Source organism: Mastigoproctus giganteus, chromosome 11, assembly GCF_048544385.1.
Source record: "Mastigoproctus giganteus isolate SK-2022 chromosome 11, ASM4854438v1, whole genome shotgun sequence".
NCBI lineage: Eukaryota > Metazoa > Arthropoda > Arachnida > Uropygi > Thelyphonidae > Mastigoproctus > Mastigoproctus giganteus.
Window position 1 is genome coordinate 13,003,264 of NC_143585.1, and position 13,481 is coordinate 13,016,744.

General features: G+C 38.8%; 1 protein-coding gene across 1 annotated transcript in view; it reads left to right on the forward strand.

The window, feature by feature from the left end:
* Window positions 1-5,858, forward strand: part of LOC150077724 (MFS-type transporter SLC18B1-like) — a 199,517-nt gene extending 193,659 nt beyond the window's left edge. Inside the window, exon 11 of the mRNA XM_090385227.1 lies at window positions 5,753-5,858. Within this exon, the coding sequence (XP_090241353.1) occupies window positions 5,753-5,858 (106 nt within the window). The remainder of the gene's footprint in view (window positions 1-5,752) is intronic.
* The last annotated feature ends 7,623 nt before the right edge of the window (window positions 5,859-13,481 follow it).

The following is a 13,481-nucleotide window of genomic DNA, read 5'->3' on the forward strand; positions in this document are numbered from 1 at the left end:
TCTGACAGTGCAGACAAGCTGCAAGAGTAGCTTATGGGGTCTTGACTATGATATACAGGAATTTTGCTATCAGGGATAAGGAGGTGATTATCCCCTTGTATATGACAATGGTGAGACCACACCTTGAGTACTGCATAAGGAGGTTTCATTTTAGGAAGGATGTAGAGCTGCTGGAATGAGTACAGAGGAGGGCAATGAGATTAGTGAGTGGAACAAAGGGTTTCTCTTACCAAGAGAAAGGCTTAAGTTCTGCAAATTGCAGTATCTTAAGACTTGGCACCTGCGAGGTGATCTGATTGAGTTGTAAGGCATTGAATGGTTTTAGCAAGCCCAGTGCTGATGGAGTTCTTCCACTTGCTCAGATTATGCATCTGAGGGGGTATAAATTCATATTGAGGAAAGACAGTTGTAAAATAGATATGTAGAAATTTTACTTTAGTCATCTAATCCTAATTGAATCTCTTGGTTAGGACAATTAATGGTGTCATAATGGAGCTAATAAAAACAGCATTGCTTGTAGCAATAGAGGAGGATGAGTTTTGAAGTGGATGATTTATTTAGGGAAGAGGCAGTGGGGTTTTTCCTCTTTTCAAAAGCAGCCAAAACACAATGAAATCTTTCCCAGATTCAGAAGTTATATGTGCTGGTAGAGAATCTGTGTTGTGTGAGATAGTTGGAAGCAAAGGTATAATGACAGTAGAAGTAATCTACAAACCAGAAGATAGAGGATTAAGATAAGAGCCTCTACAGGCAACTGAATTGGGCTAGCAGGAGTGAGTGCCTTATTATAGGTGATTTCAGTTTGTCCCTAATTGATTGGAGCAAGTGGGAAGGAAAGTTACCACAGGGAACAAAATTTTTAAATAAACGAGTGGAAGGTTATGGACCAGATGACAACATAAGACTGAGAGTACAGGAAGAATATATAAGGCAATGGTCAGGTCACACCTCAAGTACTATATACAGGTCTGGAGGCCTCTTTTAAGAAGGATGTAGAGCTGTTGGAACGAGTATACAGAGAAGGGCAACAAGATTAGTGAATGGAACAAAGGATTGCTCTTACGAATAAAGGCTTAAGTTTTGCAAATTACAGTGTCTGGAGACTAGGCACCTGCGAGGTGATCTGATTGAGGTGTATAAAGCCTTGAATGGTTTGCGCATGCTCAATGCTGATGGGATTCTTTCTCTTGCTCAGAATAATCACCTGAGAGGGCATAAATTCAAATTGAAGAAAGACAGTTGTAGGATAGATCTGCAGAAGTTTGCCTTTAGCTAGTGGGTAGTTGATTGGTGGAACAGACTTCCATCTTTTGTTGTAGAAGTTGATAGCCCAAATAAATTTAAGGCTGAGCTTGACAGGTATTTGGAACGAACAGAGGGGTGAAATGGGAGCGGTTTTTTTTTTTTTTTTGGCTGATGCTGCATAAGCTTGTTTTCTTGTGTCATATGCCTATGCTAATGCTAAAGAAGCATTAGCAGGGAATGATCATGGAGTCCGGAATTAGATGATGAGGAGAGAGGTAAAGTTGTTAAATGCAAAGGAATGGGTTTTAATTTCAAGAGAAGGAGATTATGAAATCTAAAGCGCTACATTGCCTCCATCAATGCTGGTGATATAGTCCACAGAGCACAAATACTTTAGAATTATGATATATCTTTAAAGCTTTCTATGGTATACCTATTATTGTATACCTTTAAAGTGACCTCCATAGCCAAATGGTCAGGAGTGGGAGTGCAGTAGTATACACTCTTTGAGTAGACCGGGTTTCAAGCCCCTGACTGCTAAATAGGGTCAACTGCCAACCCACACTGGACCAGCTTTGCAGATTATGGTCCATTTCCACAACATGAATCATTGAGGAGGCTTCCATTCTGCAGCAGATTGATAATGGCTGCAGTTTACCTTTTTTTTTTTTTATCTTTTTTTTTTAAGCCTATCATCACAGATACCTTGAATGTATATATACCAGTAAGAAAGCACAGCATGGGGGAATTCGACTATTGATAAATAATGAACTAACCAATTTAATGACATGGATGACATTTAAAGATGACTTGGAAAAGTTACAAAACAATAAAAAGTATTGTTGCTTATAACAACTTAAACTGATCTGTAATATTACCACAGAATAGGGGGTACAAAGGGGGCAGTGTTAGATTTTAAGATTGCTTATTAAGAGAAAAATGAGCAGACAAGGAGTTTTTCACATATGTGAATACAAAGAAGGGAAAAACAAATCAGATTAGACCCTTGTAAGGGTAGGTAAGTCTTCAATAAAACCGCTTCCATCAGGTACTTTTCATTATAGAAGAATGACCCTTCACTGTGCAAAGAAAGCTGGAAATCATGAAAGTAGCAATATTGAAATTCAGATTATTTATTAGAAAAACTTTCAGGCCTAAAAGCGAGTAAAGCTTCTGGAGTTATATTAGCTCTGTAGTGCAAAAAATCTACAGGCTTTTGCTGCATTGGCCAAAAAAATAATAAAATAAAAAATAAAGAGAATTATAATAATCAACAATAATAACAAAAGAATAAAATAATAATAAATAAATCAATTTTAATTGATTTATTTATTATTAAATCAATAATAAAAATACTAGGGGGCTCTGCCCCTTCTCGCTTTGCTCGTCAGCCCCCACAGATGTATGTCTGAGTAAGTCAGATCTTTTCTACATAAAAGACACATCAAAATGCACTGATCGATATCTAATCAGGAAATAACCTATGTAATTATTTACCTATGCATTTGTAGTGACGTAATTGCCCCTCCCACTTGTACCATATGACACACACATCCTCCTTCTCCCATTGGCTATCCCACCATGCAGAATGCTCAAGGTCGAATAATTACCACTATGTAATTATTTACCTGTGTTTACATAGGTCACTTAGGAAAAGGCCTTTGCTTTGGGTTCCATAATGTTTTATGCATTAAGCAATGTAGGTCATGGGATAAAAACGATAAAACATAGAACCATTAAATCTCTCCTGACAAAGCTGTTATCATCGACCAGTCACACAGATTTTGGGAGTGCAAGTGGCTCAAGAGCTTGCGAATTTGCTCCTCTGAGCATAACAATATTAATAGAGACAGGGGAGTCCTCATTCATCCCCTCTTTGAAGCTGTGGTTCTTGGATGGGATGAACAGTTCCACCTGGCACGCTCCTGAGCTATTTCTGGTTCCAGTGTGCATATGGAGAGTACTGCCCATGTTCCTGTGGAAACATGCACTGTGAACCATGAGCCTAAGGAGGTATTATACGTTAAGCTTTACTGTTGATAAAGGAGGCAGGCACCTCTGAAAGCTTCATTGTTTTATCGCTTTTATCCCTTGATCCACATTGTTTAATTTCATTGTACAGTAATACCCCGACTTACGCTACCCCGACTTACGCGAACTCGGAGTTACGCGGTTCTTGATTTTTTTCGTTTGGCCGCCCACTATCTTCAAGGTCGTTTTTCATATGTTATCGATATGCGGTGCGACGGCGGAGAATGAGAGCGAAAGATGAACAAAATTCAACTTTGCTGCTTTTATGACACATTTCACCGTAATAACGTAAAAACCAACACAATTCCAGCTATCGGTATAATCGCAACTGCAATTAGATCGAGTTCACTAGCAGAAACGCAACTGGATTTTTATTGTTTTATGGTAGTAACCCCTAGAAATGTGAGGTGTTAATAGTGTATCTCTGCCTTTATGGTGTTGTTTATTCAGTTGCTACACGCGCGCAGCTTTGTTTATGCGTATCAAGTGTGCCTCCTCGTTTTGTAATTGTGCTTTATTCCCTAAAAATGAGTAAAATGCTTAAAAGGTGTGAAAAGGAAGCATCCTGGTGAAGACACTGCAGATTCAGAGAGAAAAAGAAAAGCAATTATCGATAAACAGAGGCGGACTGGGTCAAAAATTCTTACCCGGGAAAATTTATAGTGGCCTCATACTATGGTTTATGGCCAAAATCACACTGGCCCACCGGGGTTTCCCCGGTAGGGCTTATGGCCAGTCCACCTCTGTCGATAGAGAAAAAATATGAAATTGTGAAACGCTTTGAGCGAAATGAAAGACCATGTGATATTGCACGTGCTACAGGCCTAAATGAAGCAACGGCGAAAAGCACATGACAATTGCAAACTTGACAGGTTGAAAATTGAAAAGGGCTCAATTGTAAAGGGCTTAAAAATTTTAGAAAACATAGACTCCAACGAAGAACGCATTATAGCTACAAAGCAAGGAATAAAAAAATTATTAGCTTGCAACGAAGAAATTCTGCGTGAAAAAAAGAACGCGCTGTGTCGTCAGACGAATTTGTTAGATTTTATGAAGCCATCGACATCGAAATAACTTTTTTACGTAAGTCATTTGTTTTTTAAATACATATTTTGTATTAATATGTATAAAGAACTGCAATTTTATTAATATTTTTCTTCTAAACTAGTCTTTTTGTTAGTCCCTGGTCCCAATTAAGCAAAATTTATATGCAAAGTTGTACCCCGACTTACGCGATTTTCGTCGGACCCACCTATCGCGTAACTTCGGGGTATTACTGTATATATTTTATTTTTATTTTATTGTACAGACAGTGTATCTCATATTATCGGTTTTATCCAGCTTAATTATACTATTCATTTTACTTATTTTATCTTATTATTATTAAAATTTTAATTTATTTTATTTTATTTCAATAAAAATTTATAATGGTTGTTGTAGTATCATTGCAATCATTATGAAAGTGCTCTGTCTATCCCCCTTAAAATCTGACAGTCTGTTGGTAACATTGGCAGTTGTTGCTCTCTGCAAAAACAACCTGGTTCTAGTCCACTTAGCTTTATTACAAAAAAAATTACCCATTTCCTTGACAAATGAGTGTTGTAAGACTAAATCTTCTTGAACCAGAGCAATATGCAATTCACTGTTCTGCTCTGAGGCCTGAATCAGGGAGAGGGCATCACTTGGCTGGTCATGAGGTACTTGAATCAGTACTCATTTCTTCAGTCACTCAGAGTCGTCCCATAATTCACCAATTCTTAATGAACCATCAATTGAGCTTGGGTTGTCTTCTTGACCAACCTTTTTTAAGACAACTGCAGCCTGGCATAGCCTGTATCATATATTGTAAGAAATATATGACACAGGCTATACAAGTGAAAGCTCATGACATACAATGGAAATGCCTACAGCTATTTCCATCATAATATCCTCAGCATCAAAGTATTGAGAATGGATCTTGTAACAACCATTATTCAGGTAAAATGCTGCTGCTTAAGAAAAATACAGAATTTAAATTTACAAACTATTACAGCATTTAAATTAACAAAGTATTACAAAATTTAAATTAACAAAATATTACAGCAATTAACTATTATCAAAACTTTATCTACTACTAAAGTTAAACCCTAGCTATCAAATTTACCAGTAAGAATGTAACTTAGCAGAAATATTTATAGAAGAGCTCAAGAATTACATTTGTTGCATTTAGAAAATATTGTAGAAATTAATTTCACAAAATTACAGAAATTAAATTTAAAGAAAAATTTTAAACAAAAAATTTGTCTACTAAACATCTGCTCTTAATCAGCTTCAGTCAATTTATTAGAGTGAACTTGAAACACATCCACTCTCTGTAACTGCTTGAGAGATGGTTAAACTTTCATAACATGCGCTATTCACATATCAGAAAATACAATATCTATATATATATTATTATTCTTCTATCTACTCTTCCTCCTGCTTTTTGTCATTTTAGGGCTGGAGGGTTGGAAGATGATGTTGGTACATACAGTGTTGTTGCAGGATTTTGGAATGCAGCCTATTCTGTAGGGCAAGTAAATAATATAAATTATATGACATAGCTAAAATGTAATTACCAAATATTTACCTTTGGTTATCCCACAATGTATATTAGTAATTATTTTTTTTTGCAGTTCATTGAAAATTTGTTTATAATATAGGCATAACAATTGACTAAATACATTTTAGGGCTTATGCCTCAGACTGCATGAAAGTTTAACTGATATACAAGTTAGTGCAAGAGCATCATGTTAGTATATAGGAAACTCTAAAATAGCCGAAAACAGCATTATTTTCAGTATATCTCATATTGTGAATACCTTCACAACGAGTTTCCATGATATTATTATTATTATTGCTGTTATATTATTTCTCTCTGATTGGGGGTTCCACCTCATGATGGGTATTGCTATCAAGTACACAGGGTGGTTGTTGTTATGTTTGGTGTTATTGTTGGTCGAGGAACACTCTGATTATCCTACAGGTGTGTTCAGGATTGTGACTTTCTGGAGTTCCTTGTAGGGGTTTGCTGGGATGTCTATTGCTGCTAGGCTGTTATGTAGGGTCTTTGGAACCATACTTGTGGTTGACACAATGATTGGGATGGTCATTACTTGTTGCATATGCCACATCTCTTTGATCTGTCTTAGGTTCGTGTACTTCCTGATTTTTTCCCCATGGGTTTTCTGCAGGTTGCCAGTGTTGGGTACCACTATGTCAATCAGATAGATAGCCTTTTCCTTCTTATCCACAAGGGTTATGTCCGGTCTGTTGTGCAGGATTGTCCTATCCGATATTATGGCTCAGTCTCAGTACAGCTTGTGGGTCAGGGTTTCTAGTACTGCCTGGGGTTCGTACTTGTAGTACGTTACACTTTCTTCAATCAACTGGTATTTCTTTGCTAACTTCTGATGTATTATCCTAGCTACCTGGTCATGTCTATGAGTGTACTCAGTCTGAGTGATCACTTTTCATCCAGCAGTAATGTGTTGGATCGTTTCTGAGACCAGGCATCGTCGACATGTATCATCAAACACTCTGGACTCCTTAGCAATGTATTTTCTGTAGTTCTTGATGTTGATTACCTGATCTTGGATGGCGAGCATGAATCCTTCAGTCTCGGGGAAGAACGTCCCGCTCGTCAGCCATGCATTGGAAGCAATTTTATCAATGTGATCTTGATGGAGATCATTGTAGTGTCTGCCATGGAGTGTCTTCCCTGCCCATCTTTCTAGCTTCATTTGTTCCAATAATACAATTATTATTGTTGTTGTTATTATTATTATTATTATTAGCCATATAGTGCAAGGAAGACTGAGGCTTATGCCACACCAGCAAAAAAAAAAGTTCTGAGTTACCCAGATAAAAACGCAGTTGAGAGGGGAAGAAAAAGAACAAGAGTCAGAAATAGAAGGGAATCACCAAGAAAGAAAAGAATTGCACTACCTTGAACAAGTAATGCTTCACCAATGGAGAAAACTATTATTTATTCTCAGAGATACCACCACCCATACGGCACCATTTCAAGGCTATTTGGCCTTTCTTCAGTGGGTGGTGGGTGGGTGTGTGTGTCAGTGATGACAATTCAGTTATAAAGTCTAACTTTGGAATATGAAAGATGCCTGATGGTGTATGAAATGAATCAGATTTAACATATTTTAGGGCTTATGCCTCAGGCTTTTTGTTTTTTTATTATGAAAACCCCAAACACGAGAGGTATTAGAACCTATAGTACTTAGTACTGTGCTTGAGTTGGAGGGTTTTTTTTTTTTTTTATGTAAACCCCAAATACGAGAGGCATTAGAACCTATAGTACTTAGTACCGGGCTTGGGTTGGAGGTTGAGAAGACGAAAGAAGATATTTGTTGCCATTGGACTTGAACTTCTGCAGACTGTAATTTTCAGGAAATACGTAGGAAGGAAGGTTGTTCCAGAAAACGGCAGTTGAATGAATAAACGAGGAAGATGAAAAGTTGATTCTGTGAGTTTGGAGTTGGACAGTAAATGGATGTTGGCTGGTGGCGGCACGTGTTCCGACTGTTTTAAAAGAGAGAGCGGGAATTATAGAAGCCAATTCAGAAGAATTGGCTTCTATAATTCCCCATGGAAGTATCTGTAGAAGAGGCATGCAGCAGAAAGAGTACGTCTATGAGAGAGAAAGTGGAGAGACTTTGTTAAAGATGAATCATTAATTAACCTACCTGCCCTCTTCTGAATGGAATCGAGAAGCCTGAGAGAGGTTTTGGGGGCACCACCCCAGATGTGGGAACAATATTCCATGGCAGGGTGGATTTGCGATTTATACAGAGTGAGCAGCTGTTTGGAAGAAAAGTAATGCCGAGAGCGAAAGAGAAAAACCAAGTTTTTTAGATGCAGAGGAAGCAATATTTGTAATGTGCTTGTGCCAAGAGAGATTAGAAGTCAGGATAATCCCCAAAAGAGATATATCATTTTGCCTAGAAATCGGAGTGTCACTAAGGTTAAGCATAGGAGCAGGAGAGTTGAAAGAAAAATGGGATGCTACCAGGTCAGCTTTATCCTTGGCTGAAGTGACAACAGAACCATCTGGTTTGGACAGAGGTGGGAGCAGAGATGGGCAAAAGTTGCGGCCAATAGCTTTGGCAAGAGACCAGAATGCTCAGCTACCATTAGGGCAAGAAGCTAGTTTTCTACTCTTAGCCTGTTCAAACTCTAGTTTTGATTGATTAATAACTGCTTTACAATTGTTGCGAGCTTCGGTGTACGCAGAAAATGAAACTGGAGAATTAGAAACAAGCCAATTACAATATGCAACATTCTTCTCTTTAACAACCTTAGTACATTTATTGGAAAACCAAGGTTTACATAAAGGACGAGATTTTAAAGTGGAATGTGGGATAAACGATTCCCATTCCTGCAAGAATAATTTCACTGACACGATCTGAGCAAACGTTGACATCAGAAGTTTTGAAACAGTAATCCGACCAAGGAAAAGAATAAAAGCAGTCTCGCAGGTCATCCCATTTTGCATTCTTGTAATGCCAAACAACACTAGGTTGGGAATACCCATGAGATAAAGGTTCCATTGGAGAAGAGACAACCACCAAGTTGTGATCTGAAGTGCCTAAAAGACCTCTCACTTCGACCGCGTACTTAGAAGGGTTGTTTGTGAGAAAAAGATCAAGTGTATTGGCTGTATGATTAGGATTGTCCAGTATTCTTGTAGGTTAATGAACAATCTGTGCATGGTAATTAGTAATTGCAAAAGCCTCAGCATATTGACCTGCTGGGTCGGTGTGACTAGAAAACGGAAGCCAGCTGGAGTTGTGAACATTAAAATCACCAAGGAAAATTACCTCACTTTTAGAAAAGTTGGACTGGAGAAAGTCAAGTTGCAAAGAGAGGAAGTCAAAGAGCTCCAAGTGATTAATGGAGTTGGGAGAATGGTAGAGACAACAGATGAATTTGACACAATGAGGTAGAGAGATTTTAAGCCAGAGAAGATCAAAGAGAGGAGATTCCAAATTGTCAAGTCTCTGACAGGGAATATCAGAACAGACATATGCACAAGTACCATCTTTGAGGTGAAAGGAATCATACAGCGAATAATTTGGGCATCTGAGATGAGCAGTAGTTGAATCAACCAATAACTGAGATTCTGTCAGAAAAAGTACATGGGGTTTGGCAGACTGCAAGTGGAAATGGACATCGTTGAGATTAGAATTGAGACCACATATATTTTTGAAATGAATTAGGAAGTGCTTGGGAGGTTTAGGTCTTTTCACAGATAAGCTTGCTCTACTAGTTTGACAATTCATTGTGTATTCAATAGTAAGAAAACATGGGTGGGACATGCTGTATGAAGTAATGAAATTTTTGGATATGGCGTTCACATGGTAAGAATATACCCAGATCCTTGACATAACATGGCCTCAACATTGTTCCCCTCATACACACTACTTGGACTTCCTCCAGTCACTATCTGGCAGAGTAGAGGTAGCAAGATTATACACTAGCTGATCTGGAAGCCTCCTAGAGAGTTACCAATAGGTTCGATCCAGTGTACTAACTAGCGTGCGGCCTGCGAACACCATTTTAAGGTTGTACCCTTGCTAATGGGGTTCTTCCTCTTGCTCAGAATAATCACCTGAGAGGGCATAAATTCAAATTGAGGAAAGACAGATGTAGGATAGACGTGAGGAAATTTGACTTTAGCCAGCGGGTGGTTGGTTGGTTGTTGGAATAGACTTCCATCCCTTGTCATGGAAGTTGATAGCCTAAATAAGTTTAAGGCTCAGCTGGACAGGTATTTCGAACGAACAGAGGGGTGAAGTGGAAGTGGTTATTTTTTATTTATTTATTTATTTGTTTTTTTTTTTTTTTTTTGGCTGATGCTGCATAAGCTTGCTTTCTTGCATCAAATGCCTCTACTAATGCTAATGCTAAATGTAAGGAATATTGGATCTCGCCACGATGTTCATCATAACCTCAAAAGGCATCAATCATATTGCATGATGGAAGAGAAGAAGAGAGAAGATATTTGTTGACATTAGACTTGAACTTCTGTAGACTGTAATTTTCAGAAAATGGGAATGAATGAAGATTGTGCCAGAAAACGGCAGTTGAATGAATAAAGGAGGAAGATGAAAAGTTGGTCCTGTGAGTTTGAAGTTGGACAGTAAATAGTTTGTTTGTTTGTTATTTTGGTTTTTAGGAGCACTAGCAACTAAGGCCATATTGCTCCGGGATATGCAGTGGTCATTCCCTGACCTTTCCGCATCCTCCGTATTTGGTGGTGATGGGCTCGAACCCCGGTCTAATTAAGAAGCATGTGCTACGCACTGCTGCTCCTTCCCACCTGGCTACGGAGGCGCCACACACGAGCTGCTGGTACAAAATGTTTGTGAAACCAATCTGAAAAGATGTTCCTGGTGATCCATGCCTTTTTGTTAGCATAATAATGGACCGGTAAGATCTTTAAAACAGCGAGGATGCAAGCTTTGGCCTATCACATCAAGTTTAGACTTATGCATGACTGCTGCATTAGTACAACCTAGCACAGTTAATCTGTCCTTGGCATCCTTAATTCCAGTTGGGTCTAATCAAGAAGTGTGTGCTATCACTGCTGCTCCTTCCCACCTGGCTACAGAGGTGCCACAGTAAATGGATGTTGGCGGGTGGCGGCATGTGTTTGGACTGTTTTGAAAGAGAGAGTGGAAATTATAGAGCCAATTCAGAAGAACAGCGTCCATGGAAGTATCTGTAGAAAAGGCATGCACAGAAATAGTACGTCTATGAGACAACGAGTGGAGAGGAGTCATTAATTAACCTAACTATCCTCTTCTGAATGGAATCTAGAAGCCTGAGAGAGGTTTTGGGGGCACCACCCCAAATGTGGGAACAATATTCCATGGCAGGGTGGATTTGCGATTTATACAGAGTGAGCAGCTGTTTGGAAGAAAAGTAATGCCGAGTGCGAAAGAGAAAAACCAAGTTTTTTAGATGCAGAGGAAGCAATATTTGTAATGTGCTTGTGCCAAGAGAGATTAGAAGTCAGGATAATCCCCAAAAGAGATATATCATTTTGCCTAGAAATCGGAGTGTCACTAAGGATAAGCATAGGAGCAGGAGAGTTGAAAGAAAAATGGGATGCTACCAGGTCAGCTGTATCCTTGGCTGAAGTGACAACAGAACCATCTGGTTTGGACAGAGGTGGGAGCAGAGATGGGCAAAAGTTGCAGCCAATAGCTTTGGCAAGAGACCAGAATGCTCGGCTACCATTAGGGCAAGAAGCTAGTTTTCTACTCTTAGCCTGTTCAAACTCTAGTTTTGATTGATTAATAACTGCTTTACAATTGTTGCGAGCTTCGGTGTACGCAGAAAATGAAACTGGAGAATTAGAAACAAGCCAATTACAATATGCAACATTCTTCTCTTTAACAACCTTAGTACATTTATTGGAAAACCAAGGTTTAGATAAAGGACGAGATTTTAAAGTGGAATGTGGGATAAACGATTCCCATTCCTGCAAGAATAATTTCACTGACACGATCTGATCAAACGTTGACATCAGAAGTTTTGAAACAGTAATCCGACCAAGGAAAAGAATAAAAGAAGTCTCGCAGGTCATCCCATTTTGCATTCTTGTAATGCCAAAAAAAAAAAATCCATTAACTGTCCATCCTCTCCAATAGTCTGGCACGTTCATCTTTGAATTTATTCAAATTACCTACTTCCACAACAGATAGAAGTTTGTTCCGACACTCAGCCACCTGCTGACTGAAGGCAAACTTCTGCATATCTATCTAGAAAACATCCTTCCTCGATTTGAATTTATGCTCCATCATGTTTATAGTCTGAGCAAAAAGGAAGAATGCTATGAGCATTGAGCTTGCTCAATCCATTCAAAGCTTAAAAACTGCAAACAGATGATATCACAAGTGACTAGTCTCCAGACACTGCAGATTACACAACTGATAGGCTGCCTGAGCAGGTCATGGGGTCTTGTCAATGACATACAGGAATTTTTCTAGCAGGGATAAGGAGGTGATTATCCCCTTGTATAAGGCAAAGGTCAGGCCACACCTTGAGTACTGCATACAGATATGGAGGTCTCATTTTAGGAAAGATGTTTAGCTACGAGAATGAGTTCAGAGAGGGGCAACGAGATTAGTGAGTGGAACAAAGGGTTGCTGTTACCAAAAGAGGCTTAAAATCTGCAAGTTGCAGCATTTGGAGACTTGTCACTTAACCATTCATGTATAAGGCCATGAATGGTTAGAGCAGGCTCAATGCTGATGGGATTCTTCTGCTTGCTGAGATTAAGAACCTGTGGGTGTTAGATTCAAATTGAGGAAAGGCAGTTGTAAAATAGATGTGCAGAAGTTTGCTTTTATCCAGCAGATAGTTGATTGCTGGAACAGGCTTCCATCTGTTGTTGTGGAAGTTGATAGCTTAAATAAATTTAAGGCTCAAGTAGACAAATATTTAGCGTGATCAGATGAGTGAAATGGGAAGGGATTTTATTTTTTTTTTGGCTGATGCTGTATATGCTTGCTTTCTTGCATCATCATATGCCTCAGCTAATGTTAATGATAATTGGGTTGCCAGAACCTTCCTCTGGAGAATAATCGTGGATTTCACCACTTCAAGCCTCCAATAAGCAACGTGGTGTTATTTCACTGGTTGATGAGGCTCATCTGCCACCTAATATTGCCTTGTAACATGGAGGGTTGGCTTTCCTATGTGTGATGTGGCCACCACACCTCAACAATTACAGATACAGTACTTAATATGCTGGAGGCACCCAGTCCTGAAATATAGCACCTATCAGGTTAGTTGCTATATTTCAGGACTTGTACATGGAATTTATACTCCAGATTACTAACAGTCCCACCATTGTGAAGGTACAATCAGATTATATGTTTGTTGCAGAAAAACCAGACTTTGCTGAAATTTGGGTCACTTGACTCAAGTGTCATCTGAATATCATTTCCATCAGTGTTTTAGCCTCCCAGATAACATCTCTGGCTTGTCAAACCGTAGAGAATATCTGTGACATTCTCAAGGCCTGTGAATATTTCTCTTAAGATGAACACAAGCCCTAGCTTTAGAATTGAGTACTCCTTGGCCAAGCCCTTTGGTGGGAGCAGAATTACTCAAGATCAAAAATTTAACACAGTAAAGTGGGCAAAGTTTATTTGATT